At 37.8% G+C, this 18,202-nt stretch overlaps 4 protein-coding genes across 4 annotated transcripts; 1 reads left to right on the top strand and 3 right to left on the bottom strand.

The window, feature by feature from the left end:
- Window positions 1–3,231, top strand: LOC125224038 (polyadenylate-binding protein RBP47-like). The gene is made up of 6 exons (XM_048127379.2): window positions 1–387; window positions 983–1,460; window positions 1,999–2,030; window positions 2,107–2,237; window positions 2,697–2,793; window positions 2,901–3,231. Exons 1-6 carry the CDS (start codon window positions 67–69, stop codon window positions 3,021–3,023), a joined length of 1,182 nt encoding a protein of 393 aa, XP_047983336.1. The 5' UTR covers window positions 1–66; the 3' UTR covers window positions 3,024–3,231.
- A 2,137-nt stretch (window positions 3,232–5,368) lies between these two features.
- Window positions 5,369–8,148, bottom strand: EMB2745 (Tetratricopeptide repeat (TPR)-like superfamily protein). Its single transcript, XM_048123917.2, has one exon. It carries the CDS (start codon window positions 8,130–8,132, stop codon window positions 5,832–5,834), a length of 2,301 nt encoding a protein of 766 aa, XP_047979874.1. The 5' UTR covers window positions 8,133–8,148; the 3' UTR covers window positions 5,369–5,831.
- A 551-nt stretch (window positions 8,149–8,699) lies between these two features.
- On the bottom strand, window positions 8,700–9,592 carry LOC125221710 (blue copper protein 1b-like). Its single transcript, XM_048123919.2, has 2 exons — window positions 9,295–9,592; window positions 8,700–9,165 (listed from the first exon to the last, which is right to left on the bottom strand). The coding sequence occupies exons 1-2, from the start codon at window positions 9,563–9,565 to the stop codon at window positions 8,906–8,908; spliced, it is 531 nt and encodes a 176-aa protein (XP_047979876.1). The 5' UTR covers window positions 9,566–9,592; the 3' UTR covers window positions 8,700–8,905.
- Window positions 9,593–13,782: 4,190 nt separating this feature from the next.
- Window positions 13,783–16,163, bottom strand: LOC125221709 (la-related protein 6C-like). The gene is made up of 7 exons (XM_048123918.2): window positions 15,411–16,163; window positions 15,247–15,341; window positions 15,036–15,187; window positions 14,874–14,955; window positions 14,692–14,808; window positions 14,528–14,617; window positions 13,783–14,467 (listed from the first exon to the last, which is right to left on the bottom strand). The coding sequence occupies exons 1-7, from the start codon at window positions 15,847–15,849 to the stop codon at window positions 14,243–14,245; spliced, it is 1,200 nt and encodes a 399-aa protein (XP_047979875.1). The 5' UTR covers window positions 15,850–16,163; the 3' UTR covers window positions 13,783–14,242.
- Window positions 16,164–18,202: the final 2,039 nt, after the last annotated feature.

Here is an 18,202-nt window from a genome sequence, read left to right as displayed (position 1 = left end):
TGGTTTGTCACATAAATCTCGAGAAGCGGTTTCCCTAGTCTACCGAAACTCGAATTCGAAGACAGGATGAGCGCCGGCGGAGATTCAAATCAGCAGCAGCAACGGCAGATGCAGCAGCAGCATCAGCATTGGGCAGCGATGCAGCAGTACCAGCATTGGTGGATGGCGGTGCAGCAGTATCCGGCCATGGCTATGCACCCGCAGATGATGTATAACCCGCATTACTTGCCCTACTACCCCCACCAGCCTCAACCCAAGCACTATCCTCCCAAGCACCGCAATCAGATTCAACCTTCTAGCGAGGACAATAAGACAATCTGGATTGGAGATCTCCAGCAGTGGATGGATGAGGATTATCTCCACTCCTGCTTTTCTCAATCTGGAGAGGTAACACATCTCTACGTCTAGATTGCTGATTCTTGTTTCTTTCAATCTTATTTTTGCCCCAGATTTGAAAATCCTACTTTGTGATGACTGATATCTTAGATCTTGTGTGTGTCTCTGTAACCAAAGAGAATTGATGTAAAGTTCAGGAACTTAATTCGAAAACAGATTAAATTGATATGAATCAATATCAAACTAATTATGTCATGTTCAGCTATTCCAATATATGCAGCCATCTTTACATCGTTTGATACAACTAAGACAAACTAAATTAAATTCGTTGGCTCACTGATTTTACTTGTCAAAAGAACCTGCAGATGACAGATATTTGCGAAGCAAACCAGATACCCAATTATTAGATGGTCTTCTTCTTTGTTTTTACATCCCACCGAGGTGTGATGGAGATAGTATATAAACGGAGTTTTGTCAATTTAGAACCCAAACAAAAGTTATCTATCAATTATTGATCTAAAAGATGAGAACTATCAATCTATGATCTCTGTCTAGTGTCTAGAAAACAATGTTGCAAAATATGTTATTAACTCATTTGCCACTGTCATTTTATATTTGGTTTGACTTATTAAATCGAAACATGCAGGTCCTTTCGATAAAGATAATTCGCAATAGACAGACTGGTCAATCGGATAGATATGGATTCATTGAGTTCAATTCTCATGATGCAGCAGAGAGTGCTCTGCAGAGCTACAATGGTGCCATGATGCCTAATGCAGATCAACCTTTTCGCTTAAACTGGGCTACCTTTAGCTCTGGTGATAGGCGCCCTGAAGCTGGTTCTGATTTGTCAATATTTGTTGGAGATTTGGCGCCTGATGTTACTGATGAACTGCTGCATGAAACCTTTGCTAGTAGGTATCCATCTGTTAAAGATGTAAAAGTGGTGGTTGATTTGAATACTGGACGTTCGAAAGGTTATGGCTTTGTTAGGTTCAATGATGAAAATGAAAAGTCTAAAGCAGTGACTGAAATGAATGGTGTCCAGTGCTCTAGTAGGCCTATGCGAATTGGTGTAGCAACCCCCAGGAGATATTCATCTCAGCAACAATATTATTCTCAAGGTGTAATGGCACTCCTACTATTATTATACTTCTGTTCTTTGATGTTTTTCACATAAATTAGTTTTTATGTTTCCAAGTCTCTTTTCCCCAAATATCTGGCTTTTTCAGTGAATAACTTGTTTCTAGTCTTCAATATATAACAAGTTTTTGTTTACTACTATTTCATTACAGGTCTCTGTGTGCTCCATTTATGTTATAAACTCCATAAATCTTTATTTATATTTCTTTAATTAATGTCTAATTTACATTTTACTCTCATATCTCATGTATAAGAGTGACAAAGGTAAGCCGGAAGTGTAAAAACTTGCCAATTTGCATCATCTTATACACTCATATTGCTCATGGGATTAAAAATTTCACCCATGATTTAGTCTAATCCGTTTCTATTTATTCTTCTTATGGTTAAATTTGGGAAGTTGCTTCTTTGTATTTATATTTTTGTACGAGCTATGTTTGTTATTATGTTACATTTATTCAAGGATTCTGACTTGTTCTATATTGACTGGCTGATGTCCTTCAAATGATACTGTATGTATAGGTCAATCAGAGAATGAGTCATCCAGCACAACTGTAAGTTCAGCTCTGATATTGCTTGCTATTGGAAATTTTGTATCATGATTAACAGGATATCCTATGTCTCTTTTAGATTTTTGTTGGAGGGCTTGACTCGGAAGTTACTGATGATATGCTCAGAGAGTCTTTTACTCCATTCGGCGAGGTTGTCTCTGTGAAAATACCAGCTGGAAGAGGATGTGGTTTTGTACAATACGAAAAAAGGTAATTTTCTTATGTGGTTTGTGCTTGTGACTGCAACTTCTGATATGTTCTTTTCCTTTTTGTTTTCTCCTTACTGGTTTGAAAATACAATTTCTGTTTACATGTATATTTCATGAAACCATTTATTTAAGTGTAAACTAAGAACCAGGTTACATGATTATGCTTCTATAGACATTAAGAAATTATTGAATGTGGAGAATGTGCCAATGTGAGGACTGAGGAATGGTATAAATGAAATATATGTACATCTATATATTTGTGGATTGTCTCTGCCAGCAGTTAGATGCTGCTTTATGGAGAGACTATTTTTCTTATACTCCGTACAAGTTTTATTTGATGGGTGGGAAACAAGGGTTTTCTATCACTAAGCAAGCCCTGAAGAAAAACCCTCTTGATTGTTCACTGCGTATTTTATATCTAAAACAATAAAATGACCTATATATTTTTTTGTTTCAACAGAAGCAATGCTGAGGATGCACTTCACAGATTAAATGGGACGATTATTGGCAAGCAGAAGGTTCGCCTTTCTTGGGGCCGGAGTTTAAACAACAAGCAGGTAAATCCAAAGTCCAGGATAGCAGTTGTTTAGTAAATTATATAGGGTACCGAATCTATATAGAGGGCTCTCATGATATATTACATCTGTTGATTTGTGTTTGGCAGTCGAGAGGAGATCATAGTCAGTGGAGCCAAAGGCAAGGTTACAATGGATACGGTTATGGTAGTCCGGCCTATTGGGTGGCTTCTTCAAATGGTCGTAGGAGCCGTGAGCAGTCAGTCAGCTAATCTTAATACAGCGACCACGCTCATTGTTGTAGCTGAACCAGTTATCTAGTCAGAGTCGTACGTTTCATTTTTTTATTTATAAATTGGGATTTAGAATTTTGGTTTGGAAGAGCTTTGCAGGAATTGGTTAAAGACTCATTCTTTGTAGGTTTGACGGTGTCAAATTTAGCTATGAATTATCTATGGTATGATAAACTATTATGATTAATGGGGTGATAATGTATGTGTGTGCCTTTAAATCCTCATATTGAACTAATACCTTATATGCCCAATTGCATGTTCCCAATTCAGTTCAAAGTTGCATATCAAGATTTACCAGCACTATACTAGCATATGTAAATGATTTGATTTGAAAGAAATCTTCTTTTGTTCAAGATTGTGTTTTAGTTTTCTGCTTTGTTTTATTTACTGGATATCGTGTCCATCATAAGACTGCTGTAGTACTGTTGTATAGTATTATGGTCCTCCTCCGATCTTAAATGGAGAATAGATGATTTGATCACCTAGGACAATTTGAATTCCGAGCATCTGATATCCTTGTGCAAATCATGATAATAACCGACAATGACGAATTCATGAAATTTAATATGTTCACAATTTCCAGAGTTTGGGTCTAGAGTTGAGTTTGAATTATTTCATAATCTTTTAGGTCTTTTTTTTGCTTCGTCATGTTATTTTGATTTGATTAAGAAAACCACAAATCACGTCCCCCGTATTTGCCTCGATTTGCTGTGTTGTGAACCACAATTCGTTTTAAATAAATGCACAGGTTGTCTAAGTTAACTTCAAATATGCACAATCTGTTCACTTAGTTTGTGAACCCATTGACTATGATTTGTTTGTGACGATGATTAGGTACATTATAGTGCTCGGAAATTTCCTAGTGTTGCTCTTCGGAAGTACTTGGAAATATTCTGACAATGTGAATACCAAACACTCTCGATACTCGGAAAGTGTTCGGTATCTCATGTTTTACCAAGTATTTGTTCTTACATTGAGCAATTATTTGCTTAGTAAAACCACAGTAATAATTGTCACTAAATATGGTTATATAACGAAAATCAGGTCAGCAAATAAAACTCTACTACAAGAAAACTCAACTCAACATGATATCATCAAGAACTCGAGACCTATAAAAAGAGCCTCCATTCCCTCTCTGAAGCGTTTAGAAACCCACACAATATGCTTACACCTTAATCGGATTACACCACTAGAGATGCACAAACAGCATTGCACCTTTATCGTCACAACTGGTTGGAGAGGTTTCCAAAGTACGAAACCCGAGAGATGTACATAGCCGGAGAGAGCTATGCCGGTCACTACGCGCCTCAGCTGGCTTCAGTGATCATGCAAAACAACAAATTTACTAACCAAACCGTCATCAACTTGAAAGGAATCACTCTGAGTTCATCAATAAACTCAAAATATATACTCCTACCAAGTATCATTCCCAGCTCACAAAAATGTGACTGTTGAGGATTACCTAGAGGGTATTATGAATATCTGTCGACACATGCTCTCAAACCCGACGAAACCCATCAAGGAATCATAGATTACTGTGACTTTAGTCAAGGTGCCAATGTATCATACATGTGCACGAGTTACAGATATGAGGCTGAGGATGCAGTAGCCAATATTTACCCTCGTCACATTTATGCTCCCTGGTGTTCATCCTCAGACTCTTCCATGGTAAACCTTGACTATCAGTTTATCCTAAATCTGGTGATTCTTGTTTAATAAACATGTTTGATGTGTAGATATCAGGATGTGATCAATGCTCTAGTAATTACATTAAATCATACCTAAACATCTTTCAAGTTCAAACAGCTCTTCATGATAACGTGACAGCAATTCCCAGGCCTTGGAAAGTCTGCAGGTACCAACTACTCACCACAATACATCCATTTCCAGATTACACAATTTGAACAAATTATTTCTGGCGCGTTTGTGCAGTCCTATTGTACGGAAACACTGGAAGGACTTCACAGACACATTATTGCCTACCATTAAGGAGTTGATGGCTGATGGCCTTAGAATCTGGATATATAGGTATGTGAATGTGATGAATACAATAAGCATATTGAAGCAGTGAACAAAAATGGATAGATTTTGGTGTGTGCAGTGGAGTCACGGAGGTATGCAAATGAACACTCCATGGTACCACTGGTTCAGCCAACAAGAGGTATGCAAATGCAACACCATTACCAATAAATTTGTGGAGAGAGCTTCCTCCAGCACTATCACAATAACAAATATTGCATATCAAATCCCCCTTTGAATTTGTATGCAATCTGTGACAAATATTAGTAGTAGATGATTTAATACACTACCTGCATAACAGATAATAGACAATAAATCGGTGACTATACTTTACTATTGATAAAAATTATAAAAGAAAATACAAGACTGTGTCCAAATACAACTAGAAACAAATGATTTCTCTATGAGATATATTTGGGATAGCAGATGAAGCAACTCCTCTAGTCAGCATGTCTGTTCATAACTCTAAGCTGTTGTTACCTCAATTGAAACCAAGGCCATCCTTGTCTATCTCACTATAGATATGACACTGGTTCACCATTTTCTTTTGGCAGGGAAAAAGAATGGCTTCTGTTAGCACAATGGCTCAGTAAGCTAGCAGCCATTCTTTTCATCTTCTCGAAACTGGCTACTACCACTGGACACACTGCCATAACTCAAACCTTCATTGTGGGAGAAAAAGCAAGTCCGACATGTGTTGCATACCCAGCCCATTGTTATGTTTTACACAAACAGCTTAATGATTCCATATAAAATAACGTCACAAGCCTATGCAGTCTTAAAATCATTGGGAAGCAGGCCATCCTTGGACATCTCCTGCAGAATGTGAAAAACGTTATCCATGTTCCCTTCTTTGTAATTCACCTCCAAAAGGACTTTGGCTCGGTCACCATCAATAACTTTACAGCTTCTTAACATATCTTGTAAAATTTGATTCAGCTCTTCCGTCCTGCCCACTTTGTGAAGTTCTCTAGCAAGAGCAATAATGGTAACAGCATGAGGAACAAGTTCGTGTTGCACCATTTCCATGTATAGATCGATTGCTTTCTGCAAATTTCCTGCTTTACAATGGCCATGTACGAGAACATTGTAAACTGCTTCACTAGGCTTGTGGTTGCTCTGAAGCATTTCATCAAAAACTCGATCAGCTTCATTCATCAAACCTTTCAAGCAGAATCCCTTCATAAGTGCTACGCTGCTCTGAAATTCAATGCTACTACAGCCCTCTATCAGCAAATCATAAGTAACATCAGAAGGAACATGCTCTTCATAGAACAGCTTGAAAAGCAGCCGCTTTGCTTCCTTACTGCGAACCTGCTTATTAAGCCCGTTTATCAACACACTGTAGGTAACAACATCAGGAAGAACACCTTTATTGATCATTTCATTGTGGAGATACATTGCACTTTCCATATCATCTTCAGCACAACAAGCATTTATAAGAGTAGTGTATGTACACTTATCAGGCTGCAAACCTAGTCTCCACATGTCTTCAAACATTTCACGAGCATCAGTTAGTCTCCTCTCTGCACAAAGACCTTGCATCAAAGACGAATAAGTAATGGCATCTGGAAAAATCCCCTTCTTAACCATCTCCTCTTTCATTTGGAATGCCTCATCCAAACGAGAATCTCTACTGAAACCAGATATGATTGTACTGTAACTTACTACATCTGGAGACACTCCTTTTGCAGTCATATCTTTAATCACTTCCACTCCATTGTCGATTCTACCTGCCACACAATGCCCATTGATCAATGCATTGTATGTCACTATTGAGGGCGAAAAGCCCCTGTTTATCATTTCATTCAAAAATCTGTATGCTTCATCCATGAACCCCTGCTGACAGAAACCATCAATTAAAGTTGTATAAGTTTTCTCATTAGGGTTCAGTCCCCTGATCTGCATCTGGTCGAAGAACTCCATGGCACGACGCATATTTCTGGATTTACACATGCTATTTATCAGAGAAGTATAAGTGACTACAGTGGGAGACAAGCCATTCCTAACCATCTCCGCGTGTAAAACAAGAGCTTGGTGAAAGTTCCCCTCTTTACAGAACCCATTGATAATTGTATTATATGTAACTTCATTTGGAACCAAGCCCTGACCCTTCATATCATTAAAAACCTTGCCTGTCTCCTTCATCCTCCCTTCTCGACACAATCCATTTATGATAACGTTGTAAGTAATCACATTAGGCACCAAATTCTTTTCCCACATCAGTTCCAGTAATGCATACGCCTCATCGATGTTGCCCGATTTACAATAGGCATCCATCAAGGTGTTATATGTAACCACATTGGGCAAACAACCCCTTTTCTCCATCTTCTCAAAGAAATCCAACCCCCTATCAATAGTCTTATTTGCACACAGCCCTCTAATCAATATATTGTAAGTAAAAACATTGGGGGAAACATCTTTATGCAGCATGTCATTATACACAGTGTTGGCTAACTCTACACATCCAGAAGCCTTACTCCGAATAATCGCCTCCAAAATCGAATTATATGACAACACACTAGGCTGGAAACCATGATTTGTAGCCAAATTCACAAAATTCAAAGCTCTATCAATCTGCTTCAAATTAGACAAGGCCCTTACCATCAAATCAACCACCGCGGAGCTGGAGTTGCAGAGCTGGTACGTGTCGACAAGGCAGGAAAAGACCAAATCGGTCGTTTGGTCGGCGGGAAAAGTGAGGGCGGCTTGTTCCGCCAGTGTTAGGGCGGTTTTGTAGAGCTTGAAGCGAGTGAGAATGTGTATGGAGAGGCAGAGGCATTGTAGGTGGGTGGTGAAAAAGGGAAATTTGCGAGCCCAATTGAGGAATTTAAGGATTAGGGTGTGGTCGTTTTGGGATTGGAGGAGAAGAGAGGAGGCGGCTGCAGGGGTGAATTGGGGGATTAAGGGGTTGAGGAGTGAGGGGTGGTGGTATTTGAGAATTGATATGGCCTTGTCGACGAGGAAGGTATCCGGCGGCGGAGGAGGATGAGGTGAAGTGAGCGGTTTGGACTGGGAAGAGAGGGTGTGGAGCGCTCTAGGTCTGAGTAGAGATTTTGGGAGGGGCATTTCGGAGAAAATCAAATTACAAGCTTTTGGAAATAGCTCATACAAATAATGGTTTGGCGTTTATTTTACTCACTAAATTAGATTAGTAGTACTACTAGAACAGAACTCAATTATCAATGCCAAATTACAATCAATTTTAATACAAAAGAATGTTTTGTTACCAACCTCGTTTGGAATTCAACTTAATTACCAAAACGTGTTTGATTGCTATACTAAACGCAAAAAAATGTGAAAATATTCGATGCTAACCTAAATGATAAAGGAAAAAAATTGTTGAGCATAGATTAGGGTTTTTGTTTGGCTGAAATATATAGGTTAAGGAGTATAGATCAAAATCAAAATGAGAGAGAAATTGTGAAAATGCAGTTTCTGGTCTAATTTGATTATAAAAACCAAAGGCAATTTTGTTATAAAAATGAAAATTGGCTATAATTATATTGGTACTAAATTGACTACACGGCATTATATCTCTTAATGGACCTATTTGAACCATCAATAAACATTTCCTCGGGAATATTAATTATTTTCTCTTCAGCTAAAAAGTGAAAAGCCAAAACAGCAATAATATTTAGTAAAATAACTTGATTGACGTGATGAATACAAAATCAACTGTTACAGATATTGCTTCATGAATGTAGATGTAGCAAGATGAGTAACAAAAGGAGTATGAAAAAGAAAAAGAAATGAAAGTAGTGGAATAACAAAATCACACGTACGCACTGCAGAAACAAAAATCAATCTTATTCTCCGTATTAATATGTTGTTGTTGATAATCAGTAGAACCAACGGATCAAGGGCCAAACAGCGAATTTCATGAGGCCATCTTTGCAGTGGATGCCGTCATGTTGGCCGCAGGCAAAATAGTAAGGCTGCCACCTCTTGAGCACGAACTCGAAGCCATCCCCACCGCCTGCGTTCACATCTCCGATCTTCCTCGCCCTTCTCAGGTCACAGTTTTGGAAGCTCCAGAAATCAGGCAACAGGTAAACACTGTGAGGGAATGTCGTGTCGTTTGGTGGATCGTACTTGAACACTGCAAGCATCACACATCGGATAATTATATATATGCATTAATCATTATGCAACCACTGTAAGGTTATTTAATGCGTACTCGAACGACACATTAGTATGAAATTGTCTGCTCAACAATTATGTTAATTACCTAAGGTGTCGTTTAAGAAGAAGGGGGTGTTGTTGATGACCCAGTTAGTGTAGTTGAACCCGAAACGCCAGTTTTGGTCTCCACCAACGATCACTCTCTTGGACGCCGCCTGAGTTCCATTTGGGTGCCTCTGCCACCAGAAATCGGCCCCCGTGTGGTTCCAGTTTCCGGCCACGGTGCTCCACTCCTTGTTTGCTGAAGCAACGCCGAATGTCGATGCTGCTGCAGCTACAACTAAAAGAAAAAATGCTCCTCTGCATTTCGCACCCATTTCTAAACAAAAAGTACAAGTGATGAATGGTTGTAGGAAATGAGTTGATATTAAATTTGTGTTGGAGGGAAGGATATATATAGAGAGATCGAGAGGCTTGATTTAGTTTGTTACCGCGTATAAGTGCAACTTGTAAATCCTCCTCTCTTTTTTTTTTTCTCGTTGGTGGTTGGTAAAATAGCATTATCAAATTTCTATGGTTTAATTGGTCAATTTTTTTCAAAGTAATACCCCACCAGAATTTTGTGATTAACGCATTTGTGGGAAGAGGAAACTATTTACATACTTCTAAGGTCTATCATCATCTATTTAAAATAAATGTAAATACTTATATAAGAATAGCTTTAAATATAAGCTCAATTTTTTTTATCGTGGGAATCGGTAATTATTTTCACCCATACAGTTATAAAGATTTACGATGGATAGATGTATCTCTTTGCTAGATTTAAGGGACGAAAATTTATTTTTCTAAAAATGCAACTATTTCAACTAAATGCAGCAACTTTATATGTTCAATGTGATGTTTACATTTCTACACTAATAAGTTAACTCAACCCTACTCATGTAATTAAAGTGTATATAGAGGGGTTAGATGAAGTGAGAATCATGTGTTTGTGTTAAAATAACAACACCTCTTAAAATGACACTGTGACACCACGTATCCAGCAATATTATAAACGCTACACAACAATAGTATAAATGCTAGACAACAATATATAGCGTATTGGATATTGATGACCGAGAAAAAATTGATGTAAACTGTTGTGTAGCGTATTGGATATTGCTGTGTAGCGTACTGGATATTGCTGGCCGAGAAAATTTACCCTTGAGCATTTTTTATGATTGCCACATGGCAGCTGATTATTCGTCCACGTGTACAAATGATTAACTAGAAAATAAAGAATAATGGTAATGTGTTACTTTAAGAGGTGTTGTCATTTTAACGCACCCCCGACAATCATATTTACCATGTAAGAATTGGGAATATATGAAGCATACATATGCACATTAAACTACATGCATAAGAATGTCGCAAATAACTTAGCACTAATAGGATTCAAACTCACATACTTATTAGTCAATTTCTTATGCATGGAATTTAACGCGATTATGCGAGCGTTTGTATTTATGCCTCATTATCAATTCTCATAAACATTTATCATTCTTTTGATAAAATGAAGGATATGGTTAGATCCCACCAGAACCAAAAAAATTCCGTATTTTAGAAGAATTTAATATCAATGAAAATTCCAATCAATATTTGACTTATACCAATTGCAGTTAAAAATGTTGATAAATAGTCAACTGGATGTAAACTCAAAGGCGGATGCTTTATAAAGTCGAAGTCATGTGTGTCCACCATTTTCCCTATATATTAATCATTTCCCAAAACGTTTAAAGTCTAAACCCACTGTGTAACTTTTTAATTAAATACGGCAGAAGAAGTAGAATCTGAAATATACTAATTAGCTAAGTGCGCTCTTACCTGAAAATGGAAAGGTCATGTGTTTGAAAATTTAGAAATTGCAAATCATCAGTGATATTGCCATGACCTATATATCACGTCATATATTTATCGAATTATAATGCTTACCAAAAAATTTAAACAAATTAAATTGATGGTAATTTTATTCTATTTTTTCTGAAGGATTCGTTGGCTAACGTTTAAAGAGATTTAATGAAAACTTTTACTGTTAATAATACTCTCTCTATCTATCTAAAAAACAAATTAAATTGATGGTAGTCATTGGAATGAATTTTAACAATAACGTGTAAATTTCAGTATAAATAAATTAAAGTAGGTACAATGTGTTGGATATGAATAACAACAATTTAAGCGTAAAATAAATTTAGTCTATGTTAATTGGAGATATTGTTGGTATAATGAATGAACAATTATATAAAATTCTCTATGATGATAACCGAGAACAGTGGAAAAGGAGCATAAACTATAAAACAAAAGCGTACCTTGATTCATATTCGAAGGTCGTACCTAGGATCCTAGGTTTTCTGGCTGGAACCTTAGACTATGATAGTCACATTACAAGATCGAATAAGAAAATTGCAACTTTCTCCAACTCTGTTTGGGCATTGGCTCTTGACGAGAGTAGATCTATGACCAAATATTGTGTGTACTATGGGTCAAATATGATCTCGTGGTGTGCTAAATAGCAGTTGGTGGTTTCAAGGTTGAGCACAGAGGCAAAGCACTGGCGAATCTAGACTCTGAAAATGGAGGGGGAGGAATTTAATATTTTAAATATTAATATAATTTAATATTATTTTAATAATAAAATAAAATATTATATTAATATCCAATTAGCACTAGCTTCATTAATAAAATATAAACATGCATTAGCTTGCATATATGTATCATTCCTCTAAAAATTTGAAATCATTGAAAATATTATATACATCCAAAATCATAGTATAGGGGGCATGTTAGGGTGCCACCATCCCTTAAAATAACACCATACCACCATTCCTAGCCAATCATTTGTACACGTGGACGAATAATAAGCTGCCACATGGCAAAAAAAATTTAAAAAAAAATCTGAAAAAGATGGCCAGCAATTTGTTGGTCTTTATCCAGCAATTTTTTTTGTCCAGCAATATCCGACACACTATACAACAATCTATAGATTGATGTGTAGTGTTTGTAATATTGTTGTGTAGCGTTTATAATATTGCTGTATAAGTGGTGTCACTGTGTCACTTTAAGAGGGGTTGTCATTTTAACACAAACCTATTAGTATATACAAAAGTGATATAAGTAGAGTAACAATTATTTAGGTTCATAAATATTTAAATTATTTATTTTGTTACATAGATAATAAGATGCAATATGGATCACAAATTATAAGTATTTTAGGAAAAAAAAATAAACACAATATTGAAAATGATTTTGACCAAAAACTAAATTTAACAAAATAATATATGTAAATTAGAAAAGTTTAGATTTCATAAAGTATTTAAAGATTTTATTTTGATAATAAGAAGAAATATGAATTGATAAAATACTTAAAAAAGTAAAGAATGGAAAAAATATGTTCTTGTTAAAAACCCAACTAAACCATTGGACTACTACATTTCACATGACATTTGTTGAAAACAATAGTATATTTTTACACTCCATGGAGGGGGTAAATATGCTATTTTTGGCTCGATTGATGAGAAAATTTAGGCTCTCTGAAGGGCCGAGAGGGGACGACCTGGTCCTGCCCCCCAGATCTGCCGGTGAGGCAGTGTAACAAAGTCTAGCGCATGATGCCTCTGAGGTGATGTGGATGTACGTAATCACTTCTGAGTGAATTGAGAATTAAGTCGAGAAGAATACCAACAATATCGGTAGATAACTTGAGTGCGATCGCCTTAGCCTCAAATCTTATTCTTCATGTTTGAACGAAGCATATTAAAATAGGCGCGCACTTTGTGAGAGACGAAAAGGGGAGGAAGGAACTGGAATGTACGACACGAATCATCAACGGATTGTAATGCTGCTATTTTCACAAAGCCACCAAGTTTAGAACAAACTGAAAACATGCCGTGGAATCCATGAAGAAGAAAGATGAACAAGAATATGCTAAAAATGCATTGATAGAGAAGTTGCTAGCTTTCATTGATGAGAACAAAGTTCAAGAACACCTACATATATTCCACATTCGAACTATCTAGAATATTACTCTAATCTACTCAGTACAAGATTAAAACATGTTTACAACCTAAGTCAAAACTAACTCTACAAATAATCTTTCTTCTTCAGTCCTTTGATCAACACGTCTCTCCAAGTACAAGGGTGGTCCTCCACCTTAGCTGTCACTTTTGGCTCATTCACAACTTCAGCTCGTGTGAGGTTGATGATTGGTTTCTCTCGTGCACCACATGCTGCACTCACATGTTGATCATCAAGGCTTAGACAACTTGACATTACACACAGTGGCCGGATCACTTTTGCTATCACTTCTAACACAAACTTAGGTTTTGTTCCTTAACGTCGCTTGAATTGAGGGAAGATGTTGGAATTGGTCACGTCTTAGTGCATGAAGAAATAAGCTCGAGTGAAACACATGCATGCAATGCAACACGTGTAGATAATGATTGTGAAGATAGGGAATCCAACCAGTGTCACCTTAGATCATGAACTTGATAGATGCTCTATTAGGTCACTAACAACTTGGGTAAAATGGTGGTTTTGGAGAATTCTGAAGAAGGCATGATGGACCAATATCTAGTTAGTGTTAGATATCACGGTCTAGGAGTTACAAAAGCATATATGTTCATCATCCTTGAAACAAATCAAATAGTACTATACAATTATGGAATTTACATCATGAATCTTTCTTGCTTACTTTGCTCTATTTCCATAACTCGACTCCATGTTTGAAAAACCACAACAACCAACAAAAAAAAAAATACTCCTAGTGTATAAAAAAAATAAATAGTGTATGATAGTATAAAGCTATGGAGAACCGAGGGTTGTCTCCCATGTAGCGAACTCCCAGCTCAACGAGTGAGCGGAACTATACAAAAAAAAATGGAAAACCCAAAAATAGCTATTACGAAGCATTCAGAGGCATTACACCCCTAAGTATGGAAAAAGACCAATGGAACTAGCTTGTTTGTTCGACAAAGACAACTTCCTAGTTGAATTAATGAATTAATTGAAATCCTAATCAATCAAACTTGGATGGCAAGCGGCTTTCCCCGCCCCATGGTGAATCCTCGAGTCCCGTCGGGCATCCTGGGTCCCTTGACGGGGAAGTTGGTGCCGAAGTGAGAGGACGTCGCCGGCAGGCTGCGGGTGGCCTGCAGCTGCGGCCGCTGTGGCTGCTGTTGCTGCTGTTTTGCTTTCCCTCTGTTTTTGGACCAGCTCCTCTTCAGTGTTGCTCCATTCTCATCAGCCTGCACGTTTTCTCTCAGATTAATTTATAAGTAATAAACAATAGTGAGTGGCAGAGGTACCTCAGTTTCTGAGTTGCTGAGCCGGGAGGATTCTTCATCATCAAAACAGACGTCGAATTCTGACTTGCGGCACTTGAGCACAGACTTTGGCTGCATTTGCATTTGCGTTTAGAGGAAATAGGAATTACTAATATAAATAGGCATTGTGGGGTGTTTAGACATACGGAGCGCTTGAGCATCACTCTCACTCGCATCCCCTTTCTCCAGTTCCTCTCGTCGTTTAGCTTCTCCGCTGCTCTCTCTGCTGTCTCGAGGTTCTCATACTCCACCAGCGCGTGAAGCTACACCATCAACAATAACTAGATAAGATACTTATACATGGCACGATAACCTTAATTTGTTTTACCTTGTTGCTAATAACTATATCGCCCTTTGAAGACCTCGACGAATTATGCTCCTGTGGTTGGCATATGCGGATCGACTTTATACTGCAGCATACACATAACATTATGTATAATACGCATAATGCAGATATGATACGAAGCAAGGGAAAGATTGAGGTTCCTACTTTCCAACGACGTTGAACATTTTCTCGATTTTCTGATGGGAGTGATCGTCGGGGAGGTTTTCAGCAATGACAGTTCGCAGCTGCAGCTCCTCCTTCTCTTTCTCGGTGAACGGATGCATGCGTTTCACCTTCTTCCCGTCGTTGCTCACCATCTACATAGTAACAGAATTTAACAAACTATGCTGAATCAATCAAATCCTCAATTAATTACCAGTTTCGATGAGGAACGAAGAGCCTGCGCCACCATCTGGTTGTTCACGTTCAGCGATTTCAATTTCTTCAGAGTGGATACGAAATTGATGGGGACTGGAAAAAAAAAAACAAATCAACATCAAAATTGAGGGATTTAATTTCACAAACTCTGTCTCATCTCACCGTAGCCTTCAGGGTCCTTATTGACGTGTTTGACGAGGGTTTCATTGGCCAGCATGCTCATGTCGCTGAACATGTATTCCGCCTGTTTGATGATCTTGTGCTTGAGCTCCTCGGAGAGGGCGGAATCCTTGGGCTGGTGCTGGGCATTGTGAGGGGAGGCGACTTTGCCATTAGGTTTAGGCTGAGCCAAAGAAGGGAGGCTGATTTCTTGATCGGACACGTAAATCCAGCTGCCCGTGGTGCCGTCCATCGATGGGAAGCACGGGTAGAAGTAGCCGCTTACGGGCACCTGGGCGGTGGCGGAGGCCATCGTTGGCACGAACTCCGGTGCCGCCACGTTGAACTTGAACGAGCCGTTGTCGCTTCTGCTCCGCCGGTTCTCGCTATGGGATTCTTCTTCTTTTTCGCGAGCATAATCTTGTTCGCTCATTTGCGCCATTTTGTTTGTAACGATTTTTTTGTTGTTTTTTTGGGGAATTTTTTTTGTTGTTACAGGAGAATGAACTACTTTTTGTTAAAAAGGAAAGGAAAAACTAAAAAAATAAAAGAGTTATTATGGATCAAAGCTGTGGCTTTGCTTCGACTTCTTGATGCATAGTTTTGGAGTGTTGGTTTTGTAGTAAGGTTGGAATTAGTGGTGTAGGAATTTGAGGGGGAATTGTTGATTCCACCTTCTTTTTAGTGTTGATATAACTGATTTCTATGTTTTCGTGTGGAGGAAATCATGGCATTTCACCATTTCTGGTATTTTTGACTAACCGTTTCTTCACCCTTTTTCCTTTTTTTTTTTTAGTTTTTTTTTGTATATTAGCAATTTATAATAGTGTAGGGATAAACATTCTCAGTTATTGATAGTGTAAAAGTAATGAGGGATGGCTCAGGTAAAAGCCCATTTACGGAACCTTGGTTCTTTTATTTGTTTAAGAGCAGGCAATATTTAGTTTTCAAGCTCGATTTCAGCGCGTTTTGTGTTACAATACAATTACAATGCATTAATCATGATGCGGATTATATATTGTTCTTGGTAGTTTATAAAGTGATGCTACTATATGCCTCTCTATCCCTGCTTACGTGATCACTACAAACTTTAACCTCTATTTGCCGTATATAGTCACATTTTGATTCGACATGATTTCTAAAAAATTATTTGACTTTATAACTAAAAATAAGAAAATAAATTAGTAGAATATGAGTTCTATTTTCATATATTGATTTTATAATAGAATGTCTGTGTAATAGTTTATCTAGTTGAGCGATGGGATGCACTTACTTTAAATAGAAGAGAATAAATATATGACTTAAATTGCATACTCTTAAAGATGGTAATCGAGAGAGATATAAAAAGATTGGATAGGCATATTGATCTAAAAAGTAAAGAGATTGTATTTCTTGATGTGTTTGATATGCTCATCTCCCTAGTATTTATAGGGAGATTTGAGTCTCGTTAAATACACCAATAAATGAGTATTGGAAACACACTACAACTAGGAACTCTACACATAATAAATGTGGGCGGCCATTTATTCTTCTTGCTTTTTCCAACACCCCCCTCAAGTTGAGCAACGGTATCGCCGATATTCAACTTGCCCAGAAATTCTTTGAAGACTTTATGACACAATGCCTTGGTCAGTATGTCTGCAAGTTGTTCCTCAGATCGAACAAATGGAAATTCGATGATGTCGCCTTCGAGTTTTTCTTTGATAAAGTGTCGATCAACTTCGACATGTTTTGTTTTGTCATGTTGTACAGGATTCTCTGAAATGCTGATTGTTGCTTTGTTGTCAAAAAAAAGTTGACTTCTCTGTGTCGGTGGAAAGCCAATTTCTGTTAACAATCTTCTAAGCCAAAGTATCTCCATAAGACCACTTCTAAACCCTCGAAATTCGGCTTCCGCACTTGACAGGGCTACAACTTTCTGTTTCTTGCTCCTCCAAGTGACCAAGTTACTCCCAACAAAGGTGAAAAACCCTGCAGTAGACTTTCTATCGACTGGATTATTTTCCCAATCGGCATCGGTGTATCCATCGATTTCCAAATCTTCTTTCTTTTCTAAGAATATCCCATAACCAATTGTTCCTTTTAAATACCTCACAATTCTCAGGACAACATTCATATGATCTTCCTGCGGTTGATGCATGAATTGACTCACAATGCCAACTGCATATGAGATATCGGGGCGGGTATGAGCAAGATAGATAAGTTTTCCTACTAACCGTTGATACCTTTCACGATCTGTAGGTTTAGCTCCATCCACAATTTTCAGCCCATGGTTGGGTATCATTGGGGTTTCCGCAGGCTTGTAGTCCAGTAGGCCCGTTTCGACTAGCATGTCAAGTACATACTTTTTTTGTCTTAGGAATATCCCGTGTTTAGATCTCAACACTTCAATTCCTAGAAAGTACTTCAATGCTCCCAAGTCCTTCACTTCAAACTCCTTAAACAGATTCTCCTTCAGATTTTGGATCTCTTCGGTATCATCTCCTGTTATGATCATGTCGTCAACATATATGATTAGACATGTCATTTTGCCGTTCCTCTTCTTTAGGAATAGTGTGTGATCTGAATGGCTCTGTTCGAAGCCATGTTTGAACATTGCTTGGCAAAATCTTCCAAACCATACTCTGGGGGACTACTTTAACCCATAAAGGGTTTTTCTTAGTCTGCACACCTGCCCTTTTCCAAATTCTTCATAAAACCCTGGGGGAACTTCCATGTATACTTCTTTATTTTTCTCAAGTTCTCCATGAAGAAAGACATTGGTAATATCGAACTGGTATAACGGCCATTCTTTA

This window comes from Salvia hispanica, chromosome 1, assembly GCF_029641045.1.
Source record: "Salvia hispanica isolate PSC_SH4W2 chromosome 1, Shi_PSC_v1, whole genome shotgun sequence".
Lineage (NCBI taxonomy): Eukaryota > Viridiplantae > Streptophyta > Magnoliopsida > Lamiales > Lamiaceae > Salvia > Salvia hispanica.
The sequence above is the reverse complement of the archived record's forward strand: the minus strand, read 5'-3'. Positions and strand labels throughout refer to the sequence as shown.

Coding starts and splice junctions, on each gene's coding strand:
- LOC125224038 (XM_048127379.2), top strand. CDS start 67: ATGAGCGCCGGCGGAGATTCAAATCAGCAGCAGCAACGGCAGATGCAG. Junction 388..982: donor GCTTTTCTCAATCTGGAGAG/GTAACACATCTC, acceptor CGAAACATGCAG/GTCCTTTCGATAAAGATAAT. Junction 2,794..2,900: donor GGAGTTTAAACAACAAGCAG/GTAAATCCAAAG, acceptor TGTGTTTGGCAG/TCGAGAGGAGATCATAGTCA.
- LOC125221710 (XM_048123919.2), bottom strand. CDS start 9,565: ATGGGTGCGAAATGCAGAGGAGCATTTTTTCTTTTAGTTGTAGCTGCA. Junction 9,166..9,294: donor CTTCTTAAACGACACCTTAG/GTAATTAACATA, acceptor TGATGCTTGCAG/TGTTCAAGTACGATCCACCA.
- LOC125221709 (XM_048123918.2), bottom strand. CDS start 15,849: ATGGCGCAAATGAGCGAACAAGATTATGCTCGCGAAAAAGAAGAAGAA. Junction 15,342..15,410: donor TAAGGACCCTGAAGGCTACG/GTGAGATGAGAC, acceptor TTTTTTTTCCAG/TCCCCATCAATTTCGTATCC. Junction 14,809..14,873: donor ATATAGTTATTAGCAACAAG/GTAAAACAAATT, acceptor TTGATGGTGTAG/CTTCACGCGCTGGTGGAGTA.
- EMB2745 (XM_048123917.2), bottom strand. CDS start 8,132: ATGCCCCTCCCAAAATCTCTACTCAGACCTAGAGCGCTCCACACCCTC.